Below are 14,050 nucleotides of genomic sequence, written 5' to 3'. Positions count from 1 at the left end.
TATTTGATGAGATTAGCCTTAAAATAAATTGTTTTTTTCCTTACCTAGGATTTTCTCATGAATAAAACTGCAATTATACCTTCCTCATGCTTAGCAATAAAAAAATACATGGTTAGTTTTAAACAGACTTAATACTAAAGAGAGTAGTAGTAAAATAATACTTAATATAACTTAATAAAAACTTAATATAACAAAACAAATTTAAAAAAAATTTTTTTTCAAAGAAAGCACAGGTGCTTCTTCCTACCCTGCAAATTCAAGCTCAATCTAAATAGCAATGATGCATCTTGAATAGCAAGTATGGCTAGCTTTAGGGATTCATTTGAAATACATGATATGAGGTCACTTGCTTTTTATTTCAGATATATTCTGTAACATATCTTGAGATTTAATTTCATAATCCATATAAGCGGCTATGGAGGTAACCTGAAATCACTCCAAGAAGGGGAAAAAACCCTATTTTTCTGTCACCAATTGAGTCACCACTACGTGTTAGACACCTTTTTATTTATTCTCTGAACAGCTCATAAGCTGCTATGAAGCCAATTCCTGCACCATTTTACAGATGAGAAAACTGAGGCCCAGGGTTATTACCAATTTGCCTGAGGTCACATGGCTGGAATTCAAATCTAAGCCAGAGTACCTTCAAAATCCAAACTATCTCCCAACTGTCCCATGTAGATTTCCAATAACCCCAAGATCATTGGCCAATAAGTCATAAATAGTTATTTAAAGAGTAGAATTTTTCCTTCTTTACTGAATGACTCTACTTTGATACTGTAGTTCTGCCCATGCTATAATATTTCAATGAGAAATTTTATCCAGGGATTTCAATTTCTCTTTTTAAGGAAAAGGAAGAATTGAAGCACCTAGATTTTAGTGAGTTTTTCAAGTCTGCAACAAATACTCACAGACAAGTTACTTCATGAATCAGCTCATTGTACTAATCAAATGCAAAATGACTGTTTACAGCAGAATTCTGTATAAACCTAATTAATGTTGGACCTCATCCATAATAGTCACTGAGGGTGCTTATTATAATAAATCAAAGAGGAAAAAAAGAGCCCATTATTTTAGGCTTTAAATCAACTGGCTTTCTAATAATTGATTTATGGTACTATTAATGTCACTTTATTATTTATTATTAATTTAATACATTAATAATAATTATTATTAATTTATTATTAATGTCACTAATTTATTCTTCCTCTTCAAATTAGGAGTTTGGGATTAACAGATACATACTACTATATGTAAAACAGATAACAAGGACCTACTGTATATCACAGAGAACTATATTCAATATCTTGTAATAAGCTATAATGGAGAAGAATCTGAAAAAGAATATATATACCTATAATATATGTTATAGAGAATGTAGGGCTTCCCAGGTGGCCTTAGTGGTAAAGAACTGGCCTGTCAATGCAGGAGACATAAGAGACTCGGGTTCAATCTGTGGGTCAGAAAGAATGTTTACCCACTCCAGTATTCTTGTCTGGAGAAACCCATGGACAGAGAAGCCTGTAGGACTACAGTCCATAGGGTTACAAAGAGCTGGACACAACTGAAGCTACTTAGCATGCATAGATAATATATGTATTATATATTACATATATATACACAACTCAATCACTTGGGTGTATACCTGAAACTAACATCACATTGTAAATCAACAATGTTAATTAAAAAAAAAGAATGTTACTTTAACAAATAAGTTCTGCCAATTGCTTTCTGACAAAAGTAGATTTCAACAGCCTTAATGATAGGGACCTTGTCTTACATATTTTTGTCTTTCTCACACTCAGGGTCTCACACAGTGCAGGTACATGGTGACACCTAACATGCTGTTCATTCGACAGTTTTTAGTCAATGAATATAGTTTCAAAGTTGGTCCCACAGCACAGTCTCAAGGGCCATAGAAATGTTTGTATCTGGATGGTAAAGAATCTGCCTGCAATGCAGGAGACCTGGGTTTGATTCCTGGGTCAGAAAGATCCCCTGGAGAAGGGAATAGCAACCCATTCCAGTATTCTTGCCTGGAGAATCCCATGGACAGAAAAGCCTGGCAGGCTACAGTCCATAGGGTCACAAAGAGTCAGACATGACGGAGCAACTAAGCACGTCCACGAACGTACTACTGGGCAGACCAGAAATCCGGTGGCCCCAGGCAGAATTGCAGATTTTTGTAACAAAAGATAAAGTTTTACTGCAGGCACAGATTTAGTTCTATTCCCTAGCAACCATTTAACTTCAAACTGACAAGAGTCAAAAACTGCCATTAACAGCCACCAGACTTTTTTCCTTTTGCATGATTCCATAATACAGTGCAATCTCACTCTGTTCTGCAGAGGGGTAATGCCAGCACCCCTGGAGGACTGACTTTCTGGGTTTAAATTTCAGCTCCCGTAAAGACACAAAAATAAATAATTCTGTGGAAAATGACAGTATGGCTTCCTTTTCTATGTAAACACAGGCTGGATTTCTGGGATGAAGGGAGAAGAAGGTTGCTTCTGCTTTATTTTCACATCTATAATTATGCTTTTTTAAAAACCCAGGTTATAGAAAAACGGATACAGAAGAAATCAGGAGATGATTATTCACATTGTAAAGGGATTCTCCACAGGGTTCCATAAACACTGCGCTCTCTTATAACAGTGGATTTGATTAAAAAGCGGCCTTTCAGGAATACATTTGTATAAAGCGAGGTACACCAAATATTCACTCTCCCTCTTCTCCAAGGACAATCCAGCATCTTGTTTCCATTCATAAAGCAGGGGAACAAACAACAGTAGTTGTTACTGAAGTCAATGGAGTCTTGGATCACCCTCCTCACCTTTCTTAGGCGATGAGGCTTTGAGGAATCCAGGTACAAAGAGTAAGACCCTGGTGGCCACAGTCCCTTCACTATCCTGCAACAAGGCTCTTTCTAAAACCAGGGTTTTGCAGCATTTGGCCCAGGGACATGTGAGTGGAGGAGTCTGTGAAATTTGGACTCAGCACAGGTCACAAATATAGCCTGTGGCTGATGAGGAAATTCAGAGCCACAGACCATGGTTTCTTGTAGGTAAGCTGTTTCCTCACCTTAAAATGAGGAGGAAACGTCCCCTTCTTCATCCCTGAGCTCGGATGCCCTCGGACAACCGAGAGTTATGCAAAAGCCATGAGCACCCAGGATCCTTCCCACCCAGTCTTTGTGTTGAATGACATTAATTGGTAAATCAATTTGTTCCCATAGATTAAAAACGGGTATTTAGGAAATGCAGTCCCACGACTTGGCAGTCAAGGAGAGGCACCGCAGAGCATCCAGACATGGCTTCCAGGGTCACACCCAGGGGGACAATGACCTCACTGTTGAAACCAGCCAGCCAAGTTGGGGACGCTCTTGCGTTGGTTCCCAGCCTTCTGCACAGCCTGGCAGGCCAGGCACCAGGGCTCGTCCCAGAAGGAGGTGACATGCACGGCATGGCTCCGGCGCCACCTGAAGTAGCCGCGATAGACAGTCGGGTTGCGGTCCAGGAACTGCAGGTGGGCGGCCAGGGAGGAGGCAGAAGGGAAGTCGTCCACGTGGATGAAGGCATTGGAGGGCACGAAGCGCTCGTAATTGGTACGGTTGGGGCCCAGCACGACCGGCACGGCCCCGGCCAGGAAGGCGTTGCGCCACAGCTTCTCGGTGATATAATCCAGGTGCTGCGAGTTCTCGAAGGCCAGGTAGAACTTGTAGCGGGCCACCGTGTGCACGAGCTCTGCGTCGGGCAGCGGCTGCCCGGGCCCGCCCTTGCCGAACACGTCCACGGTCACGTACTGACTCAGCTGGCGGTAGTAGCGCACGCGCGCCTGGCGCTCATCCCAGTTGCTCACCACCCAGGCCACCAGCCCCTGCTTCCGGGCCAGCGGTGGGACCAGCCCTGGCGGCTGCTCGCTGGGATGGGTCCTGGGGTAGAGGTAGCCGTAAGGCACGAAGATGTCCGAGTCGGCCCTGTAGGAGAGCGTCCAGTTGAAGATGTTACCTGCCAGGCCCTGCAACCCTGGGGAATGGGAGGGCGACTCGAAGTTCATCCACACCCAGCGCTGGCCCGGGGGCCGGGGGCCCAAGGCGGCCGAGGTTTCGGCCTCAGCCTCTTGCCCCTCGTCGTCCATCACCAGCCCTTCCCGCTCCTCCACCGGGGGCATCTGGACGCCCCAGGGCGGAGGCCAGTCCGGGGGTCCCTTCACCAGGTCTCGGTGGTGGAAGAGCACCGCCTGGGCCTCCTCGTAGGCCGCGCGATCCGTGTGCAGGACGCAGCCGCTGATGTTGAAGCGCCGCTGGCAGTCGGGGGGCGGCCTGCGGGGGTTGTGTCGGCCCCTGAAGGGCTCCCACCACAGCAGCACGTTCACCGGCCGCGGCGGGCTGGGGGAGGCCCACGGCAGAGGCGGCAGCTGCTTCCAGCAAACGTAGATGGCCACGGCGGTGGACAGCAGGCTGGCGGCCAGCAGCGCCAAGTGGGTGCCGGGCAGCCCCGGACCTCCGCGCCGGGAGCCCCGCCGGCCCCAGCGCGCGCGCATGGCGAGCGCGGGCAGAGCCGCCGCCGCCGCCGCCGCCCGCCGCGCGGCCGCGAGCGTGGAGCGCCGGCGCCCGCTCTCATGCTGCTGCAGCGGCTCCAGCCTTCTTAGGCGCTTGCCCCCCGCCCTGGAGCGCGAGAGGGCGGTCCCGGGATCTGAGGACGCGCGGGTCCTGCTCTCCTCCCCGCCGCTCCCCTCCCGGCGAGGTTCCAGGGTGAGGAGGGCGGACCCGACGACCCAACCTGGCGCCGCTGGGTCCCTCCCCTCCACCGTGTCGCCGGCCCGACCGGCCCGGCCAGGCCCCGGGCGCCTCCTGCGGCACCTCCGTCCGCTCCTGCGCCCCTCCAGGGTTCCTGGATTTCCCCTCCGCGGCCCACCCCGCGGCTCCGGATGCTTCTCTCCGCACACCCCACGTCTCGGCCCGAAATATTCCCTCCCAGCTACGCCCCAGCCCTCAATCGCGGTGGCCCAGACGCTTGCCTTCCAGGGTGAGGGCCGGGCTCACCCCCTGGCGCGGGCAGGCGGCGTGAGACCCTCCCGAAGCCTCGGTGGCGGCGCGAGAGGAGGCGGGCACCGGAGAAAGGCGGCCCGGGGGTGGGACCGGGGAACCGCTTCCTTCCTCTTTTGCTGTCCGGGGTCGGTTACGCCTGCGGGAGGGAGGGAGCCCGCGAGGCCGAGGTGCTGAGCGGAGGGAGGCGCAGCCTTGACCTCGTGACCTGCCGCCGACCCCCGCAGGTCGTGCACTCGGCCTCCTCGGCGCGGCCACAGAGGTGGTGCATTTTGTGAAACCAAGTTTTCCAGGAAAGCCTACTGTCAAAAAGACCTTCGCTTTGCCTATGCTCCAGCAGTGGAGAGAGAATTGTTTCTGAACAATGGAATTGTTCTGTTTCTTCCCTCCGCCACTGAATGAACGCTTCTGCCTGCTGGCTCAAAACTTTCTTTGTACCAGGGCTAGGAGAACTCATAAACCAAACGTAAAAATGTGGCCCTTGTGGCCATTGTCCTCAGGGAAATCCCTGCCTATTCAATGAGATGGATGAATGAACGCCACCTTTTTTTTTTTTTTCTAAGCGCTTAAGAAACGGCTTATCTGCACTTAGGAATAGGAAGATCATTCAAAACACAGGACTATAAAATGATGACTAAGATAAATATCATAGCATCCAAGTTTAGGATATAAAGGATAAGTATCATCACAGTGGTACCTTCTGGTTGATCAACGAAGCAACCGAGGCATCTACCTCCACAGTGACTTAAGGAGTTTTTTCCCTATGGCTTGATTTTGAATTTCTGGATTTTGACCTTCATTTATGTAACTAAACTTTTCTTCAGCAAATTTCTAAATAGGGCATGGGTGGGCTGCTGACCTGAGAAGAGCAGGCTGTTTTGAGAGAATTTTTAGAGCCCAGCGGTGCGTGGGTGGTGTCCCAGCCCACTGCCAGGTAAGTTACAAGATGTTAGGGAAGAAATAGACTTGCTGGGAAGGGGCCAACCTGACAGGTGTTTTTGATGTTATGCCGTATGGATTTATTGTGAAGAACTTTTTCATTGTAAACCAAGTACAGATTGTAAAAGCTTCCATAAAAATGGTTTCAGGTGGCACTTGCTGCCTGGCTACACTGACAGCTTGGAAGCTGAAAGAACAGTGTTAGGTGCTCTGGCTATACCCATCAACCTAGTGATACTTTCTCCTACACCAAAACTTTTTATAATGTTTTTCTTTCCATAGAATCACTTTTCAAGATATTAATAGTTAAGCAAATGGGCTTTGAAATAAGATATCTCAGTGATTCTTCAATTTATTTTTAATTAGAAAGAAAAAACTATAAATGAATGAATAACTTCCTTTCAATCAAAGGAAGGAAAGCACATGTTGGGTTTTCTTTTTATAACGATTTGGAAATCTATACCTTTATGCCCATCCTCTCTCCCCCACTTCAGTAAAATGAGACATCATAGACAGAGCCTAACACTGTGTTTGGCATTTGGTAAATGTTAATCTGCTTGCTTATTTATTCAGTTTTCCCTTGTTGTTGTTCAGTTGCTCAGTCATGTCTGACTCTTTGCAACCCCATGGACTTGCAGCACACCAGGCTTCCCTGTCCTTCACTATCTCCCTGAATTTGCTCAAACTCATGTCTGTTGGGTTGGTGATACCATCCAACCATCTCATCGTCTGTCGCCCCCTTTTCCTCCTGCCCTCAATCTTTTCATAGCATCAGGGTCTTTTCCAGTGAGTCAGCTCTTTGCATCAAGTGACCAAAGCAATGAAGCTTCAGCTTCAGCATCAGTCCTTTCAGTGAATATTCAGAGTTGATTTCCTTTAGACTGACTGGTTTAAGCTTGCTGTCCGAGGGATTCTCAAGAGTCTCTCCAGCATAACAGTTTGAAAGCATCAGTTCTTCAGAGCTCAGTCTTCTTTATGGTCCAACTCTCACATCTAGACATGACTACTGGAAAAATCATAGCTTTGACTAGATGAACCTTTGTAGGCAAAGTGATGTCTAGGTTTTTAAAATACGCTGTCTAGGTTTGTCATTGCTTTTTTTCCAAGGAGCAAGTGGAAATGGCAACCCACTCCAGTATTCTTGCCTGGAAAATCCCTGTGGACAGAGAAGCCTGTTGGACTACAGTCCATGGGGTCACAGAGTTGGACATGATTTAGCAACTGAAAAACAACAACAACATAACCAATTAACAATGCTGTGATAGTTTCAGGTGAACAGCAAGGGACTCAACCATACATATACATGTATCCATTCTCCCCGAAACTCCCTTCTCATCCAGGCTGCCACATAATATTGAGCAGAGTTCCATGTGCTATACAATAGGACCTTGTTAGTTATCCATTTTAAATATAGCTGTGTGTACATGTCCATCAAGATTAGTATTTTTAAAAGCTCACTTGTGAAAGGAGATGTGTATACACATGAGATGGGCTTCTGGCATGCTGGCCATGTTTATTGATGTGGGCACTGGTTAATGGGTGTATTTGCTTGAGGAAATTCATCAGACTGTATGCTTACATATGTAATTTTATGTATGTATAGTATGTCAATAAAATGTTGCTAAGAAACAAATCATTCTGTCATCAGTGAAGAATGAACTGGGTATTGTGCTTAGTTTCTCAGTCGTGTCTGACCGTTTGGACTGTAGCCCCCCAGGCTCCTCTGTCCATGGGGATTCTCCAGACAAGAACACTGGAGTGGGTTGCCATGCCCTTCTCCAGGGGATCTTCCCAACCCAAGGATTGAACCCAGGTCTCCCGCATTGCAGGCAGATTCTTTTCCATCTGAGCCACCTGGGAAGTTGGATATTAGGGACCAGTATAAGAGTAGAAGTATCTAGTCCAGTTAGAAAACTCTTGCTATAATTCAGATGTGAAACAAGAGAGCCTGAACTAAGATAGTAGCTGTGAGAATGAGATTAAATTAAACTTAAAGGAGAATCAATTCAGAGATGTGTAGCAGGCCAGTCTCTTTTTCCAGGAAGCCCTCCTGGACATCCATATGCATACATCTGGGGTAGGTCACATGCCCCTCCTGTGTGCCTCTATATACATCTTTCAGAACATGATTGGGCAGTGATCATGGCTGTTTCTGTCAACCTCTATCCCTAGCACAGAACCAGGCATCTAGTTAGTTGTATTCATCATCTCAATGAATACTTGTTGAATGAATAAATGCTCTAATTGTATTATTAAAATGCTCTGTTAATATCACTGATCCCCAACTAGAAAGTGGGCAAGTATCAGGAGAAGCTGGCTATTCGAATGACTTGTTGTGACTTTAAGAAGTTCCTTAGGCTTTCAGTGGTAAATGCTATACATATATTAATCAGGACCCTGGGGACAGTCATCAGAAACTCCATCAAATTAGGCTGGGTCTCATTGGCACAACCTGGACTAGGCACTTATGCTTGAAGAATCACTGTGGTGAGGGCATGAGGACTCCCTTTAGACCTTCTTCTGGGTCTAGGGGGTAGAATCAATCTCATATAAAGACTGTGGACTAACGATGGGGGAAAAGTAATTCCCCAAAGGAAAAAGTGAAGTGCTCTTACCTGAAGAAGAGAGAAGGGACAGTGGCAGAGACCAAAATCATGTGTCTACCAGCCTTATGCAATTCTAAATAAATTCTAAATCACGTTAGAACTTTAAATATTCTATGATTCTTTTTGACTTTATAACAATAAGCAAATGCTTCTTTTGTATGTATTTAAAGACCTCCTAGTTTCCACAAAATATTACACAAGAAGAACTGGATTTCAGTCATAAGCATGATGACAATGTCAGGTATCAATAAGGAATTTTGACTAAAGGTTTGTACAAACTAGAGGAGAGCTCCAAAATTCAAGGCTCACTTTATCAAGATGATTGAGGGATCCATGCACAATGGGACCGAGGATGGTGTATTCAGTTCCAAAATTTGATATAGGGACTGGATTCTCTGGGGGCAAGAACCAGGCCAACTGTGGTTCCTAAAAATTCAACTCATGCTTTGTTCTTCTCCATGGAAAGAGTTCATTTTAAGCCTGTCCTGCTGCTCCTCAGGACTTACCAAGTGGTGCAGTGGTAAAGAATCTGCCTGCCAAAGGAGGAGATGCAAGAAACATGAGTTCCATCCCTGGGTGGGGAAGATCCCATGGAATAGGAAATGGCAACACACTCCTGTATTCTTGCCTGGAAAATTCGATGAACAGAGGAGCCTGGCAGGCTACAGTCATAAAGAGTCAGATGTAACTAAGTGACTGAGCACACACACACACTGCTCCTTCCCAGAGACAGATGCTATTTTCCAGAGATGCCTCAGAATGTGTTGTGACTGCCCTGGGTCTGCCCACCAGCACCAAATTCACGGTCAGCCTGGGTCCGTGAGAACCAGACTGTCCTCAAATGGGTTGCTATTTTTTATTAGATCTGAGATTTCTGCAACTGAACATTGACCTGCTAAGTATACTTCAATTTTTTTTTTTTTTCCATTGAAGACAGAAAAGGGCAAAGTTCCTCCCAGGATGACATGCTTATTAGGAAATGGGGAGCAACCAGTGAGCAGATATAACTGCAAAAGCTAACTCCTATGCAGAAAGGTGATTATTTCTTTTCTCAGATATGATTTTTTTCCTGTGCATAATTGGGCTGACGATTATGGAGTTACTTAGTTAATAACTGTTAAGGATTGTGTAAGTTCCATAACAATCCACAAGTTATTGTTCATTGCCCTATTAAACCCTTGATAGAAAAATAAAACTAGCACCAACTTCTAAGGTTGTTTGTCTTTATCCCAGTGCAAAATTTTACTGCCCCTAAAAGATTGTCATGAATAGTCAATATGATAATGTATTACACTTACTTTAGGATTTTAACTCTTATGCACTCAAGTCCTTTCTATATTCTTACTTGACTGAACAGGTAATGCAAGAATTTTGGATGTTCAGGAAAAGGTACATTGTGAAATTCTGGTTTACAGTCAGAAATATTTGTATCATATTCACAATGTTTGTAGGGCTTACATCTGCATTCTCCTTGTTAAACTACTCTTTCTTAGAGTGTATTTGCAATCACGTGTACAAGTTATGGAATACAAGACTTACATGAAAGAAAATTATTTTGGCCTTCTGAGGTGACCCACAATCTGTCTGTGGAATGTGTTTCTCTCTATATAAACCCACTTCTTACCTCCCAAAAAAAGAAATAGAAAATTACATTGACATTGCAATGAACATGTTACTATCACATAGTGTAGTGCCTGGCACATGTAAGGTGTATAATAAATATTTGTTACATAAGCGAATAGATGAGTGAATGAGTGAACAACACTTATAATTTTTTTTTTTTTTTTTTTTTTTGGCCGCATCACTCATTATGTGGGATCTTAGTTCCCTGACCAGGGATTGAACCCACACCCCCTGAGGTGGAAGTACAGAATCTTAATCACTGGATCACCAGGGAAATGCCCACTTTTAATTTTACATTTCATGAAGCACTTATGAAACAGTTCACTTTGTTCATTCATGAAGAGTATGGAAAAGACTGGACTGAAAAATAATGACTAAGGTAAATAATATAGCACAAGTGTAGGGTAAACACGTGGAGTGTCATACTGGCTTCCCCAAGTCCTCTTCATGTTCACCAGCACGATCTTCATAGCTCACCTGAAGTCTATTTGGGTCCTTGGTCAAATGAGTTAGCACAAATCCTGTACGGTCTCAGGATCGCAAACAGGTCTGATCTGGGTTTACTATGGTACCGGCTCCACATCAGAGCTTACGTGTGGCCATACTCAAGGCAATCGGACCCTAACTCAAGACAAGACCTGAACTCAGGAAGGCAGCCCAACTCTTTACAATTGGAGGAAGGGATGGTGAATCCCCTCACCTTTCCCCTGTCCTGACCCCACTTCTCACACAGACCCAGGGCACACCTCACTACAGAAAATGGAGAGGAGATGCATTTTCCATAGAAATCAGGGAAGTCCGCCTCGACCAGCAAATTTCCCTTGAGCAACCATTGAGAACACAAAAGTAGTCAGATCAGATTCCATCACGCTTGTTCCTGTGATTCTTCTTCTAAAAGGAGTCTGAGGAACTTGAAATATTAGGAAATACTTGCTGGATTAAAGTCAACAAAACTAGTGACATATGAATGATTTTGAAAGTATATCGGAATGGAAGGGTAAATCCATGTTGCTCATGCATGGCAAGGGAGAATTATTGCCAAAGAAGTGGGGCAGCCACATTTTATAGTTTCATGACCAGCTTCAGTTTCAGTTCAGTTCAGTAACTCAGTTGTGTCCAACTCTTTGTGATCCCATGAATCACAGCACGACAGGCCTCCCTGTCCATCACCAACTCCCGGAGTCCACCCAAACCCATGTCCATCGAGTTGGTGATGCCATCCAACCATCTCATTCTCTGTCGTGCCCTTCTCCTCCTGCCCTCAATCTTTTCCAGCATCAGGGTCTTTTCAAATGAGTCAACTCTTCGTATCAGGTGGCCAAAGTATTGGAGTTTCAGCTTCAACATCAGACCTTCCAATGAACACCCAGGACTGATCTCCTTCAGAATGGACTGGTTGGATCTCCTTGCAGTCCAAGGAACTCTCAAGAGTCTTCTCCAATACCACAGTTCAAAAGCATCAATTCTTTGGTGCTCAGCCTTCTTCACAGTCTAACTCTCACATCCATACATGACCACAGGAAAAACCATAGCCTTGACGAGATGGACCTTTGTTGGCAAAGTAATGTCTTTGCTTTTTAATATGCTGTCTAGGTTGGTCATAACTTTCCTCCCAAGGAGTAAGCGTCTTTTAATTTCATGGCTGCAATCACCATCTGCAGTGATTTTGGAGCCCCCAAAAAGAAAGTCAGCCACAGTTTCCCCATCTATTTCCCATGAAGTGATGGGACCAGATGCCATGATCTTCATTTTCTGAATGTTGAGCTTTAAGCCAACTTTTTCACTCTCCTCTTTAACTTTCATCAAGAGGCTTTTTAGTTTCTCTTCACTTTCTGCCATAAGGGTGGTGTCATCTGCATATCTGAGATTATTGATATTTCTCCTGGCAATCTTGATTCCAGCTTGTGCTTCCTCCAGCCCAGCGTTTCTCATGATGTACTCTGCATATAAGTTAAATAAGCAGGGTAACAATATACAGTCTTGATGTACTCCTTTTCCTATTTGGAACCAGTCTGTTGTTCCATGTCCAGTTCTAACTGTTGCTTCCTGACCTGCATACAGATTGCTCAAGAGGCAGGTCAGGTGGTCTGGTATTCCCATCTCTTTCAGAATTTTCCACAGTTTATTGTGATCCACATAGTCAAAGGCTTTGGCATAGTCAACAAAGCAGAAATAGATGTTTTTCTGGAACTCTCTTGCTTTTTCCATGATCCAGAGGATGTTGGCAATTTGATCTCTGGTTTCTCTGCCTTTTCTAAAACCAGCTTGAACATCTGGAAGTTCACAATTCACGTATTGCTGAAGCCTGGCTTGGAAAATTTTGAGCAGTACTTTACTAGCATGTGAGATGAGTGAAATTGTGTGGTAGTTTGAACATTCTTTGGTATTACCTTTCTTTGGGATTGGAATGAAAGCTGACCTTTTCCAGTCCTGTGGCCACTGCTGAGTTTCCCACATTTGCTGGCATATTGAGTGCAGCACTTTCACAGCATCATCTTTTAGGATTTGAAATAGCTCAACTGGAATTCCATCACCTCCACTAGCTATGTTTGTAGTGATGCTTTCTAAGGCCCACTTGACTTCACATTCCAGGATGTCTGGCTCTAGATGAGTGATCACACCATCGTGATTATCTGGGTCATGAAGATCTTTTTTGTAGAGTTCTTCTGTGTATTCTTGCCACCTCTTGTTAATATCTTCTGCTTCTGTTAAGTCCCTACCATTTCTGTCAGGTATGACCTAAATAAAATCCCTTATGACTACACAGTGGAAGTGAGAAATAGTTTTAAGGGACTAGATCTAATAGACAGAGTGCCTGATGAACTACGGACGGAGGTTCATGACATTGTACAGGAGACAGGAATCAAGACCATCCCCAAGAAAAAGAAATGCAAAAAAGCAAAATGAGTCTCTGAGGACATCACAAATAGCTTACAAATAGCTGTGAAAAGAAGGAAAGCAAAAAGCAAAGGAGAAAGATATACCCATTTGAATGCAGAGTTCCAAAGTATAACAAGGAGAGATAAGAAAGCCTTCCTCAGCAATCAATGCAAAGAGATAGAAGAAAACAATAGAATGGTAAAGACTAGAGATCTCTTCAAGAAAATTAGAGATACCAAGAGAACATTTTTTATGACCAGCTTGAAAGTGAAAGTGAAGTTGTGTCCGACTCTTCGTGACTCCATGGACTGTAGCCTACCAGGCTCCTCCGTCCATGGGATTCTCCAGGCGAGAGTACTGGAGTGGGGTAAACCACAGTCCAGAAATCTTGCACAATTCACTGCGGTGAAATCACAATAAAAATGCTCGTTATATTATTTTCAATCACTCCAAAAAGAACCTTTGGGTCTGAATTTACCCTTAGCAATATTTCTGTATGCTCAGTCGTGTATAATCTTTGTGACCCCACGGACTAGAGACTGCGAGGCTCCTTTGTCCATGGAATTTTCTAGGCAAGAATACAGGAGTGGGTTGCTATTTCCTACTCCAAGGGATCTTCCGGACCCAGGGACCAAACCTGCATCTGTTGAGTCTCCTGTATTGGCAGGCGGATTCTTTACAACTGCACCTGGGAAGCCATAACAATGTTTAACCGGATTCAACAAACATTTGATCTCAGGAGGAAGAGAATCTACAGGTGACTAAACACTGCGCCAACTGTCTGATTGCATTGCCGGAACTACTTCTGGCCTCGCAGCACCACACAACGCTGCACACACACAAAAAAACCCCGGAAACTTCTTTGCATGAGTCACTGTTCAAAGGCAATTTCCAGGAGCATCTAAGACAGTAGGAGGAGTGCAGCTCCTCTTAAAGTCAGAGAAGAGAAATTCGA

General features: G+C 44.8%; 1 protein-coding gene across 1 annotated transcript; it reads right to left on the bottom strand.

Annotated features, from left to right (window-relative positions):
• Window positions 1-486: 486 nt before the first annotated feature.
• On the bottom strand, window positions 487-5,183 carry FUT4 (fucosyltransferase 4). The gene has a single exon (XM_005890043.3). The coding sequence runs from the start codon at window positions 4,540-4,542 to the stop codon at window positions 3,346-3,348; it is 1,197 nt and encodes a 398-aa protein (XP_005890105.2). The 5' UTR covers window positions 4,543-5,183; the 3' UTR covers window positions 487-3,345.
• Window positions 5,184-14,050: the final 8,867 nt, after the last annotated feature.

Source organism: Bos mutus, chromosome 15, assembly GCF_027580195.1.
Source record: "Bos mutus isolate GX-2022 chromosome 15, NWIPB_WYAK_1.1, whole genome shotgun sequence".
Lineage (NCBI taxonomy): Eukaryota > Metazoa > Chordata > Mammalia > Artiodactyla > Bovidae > Bos > Bos mutus.
The sequence above is the reverse complement of the archived record's forward strand: the minus strand, read 5'-3'. Positions and strand labels throughout refer to the sequence as shown.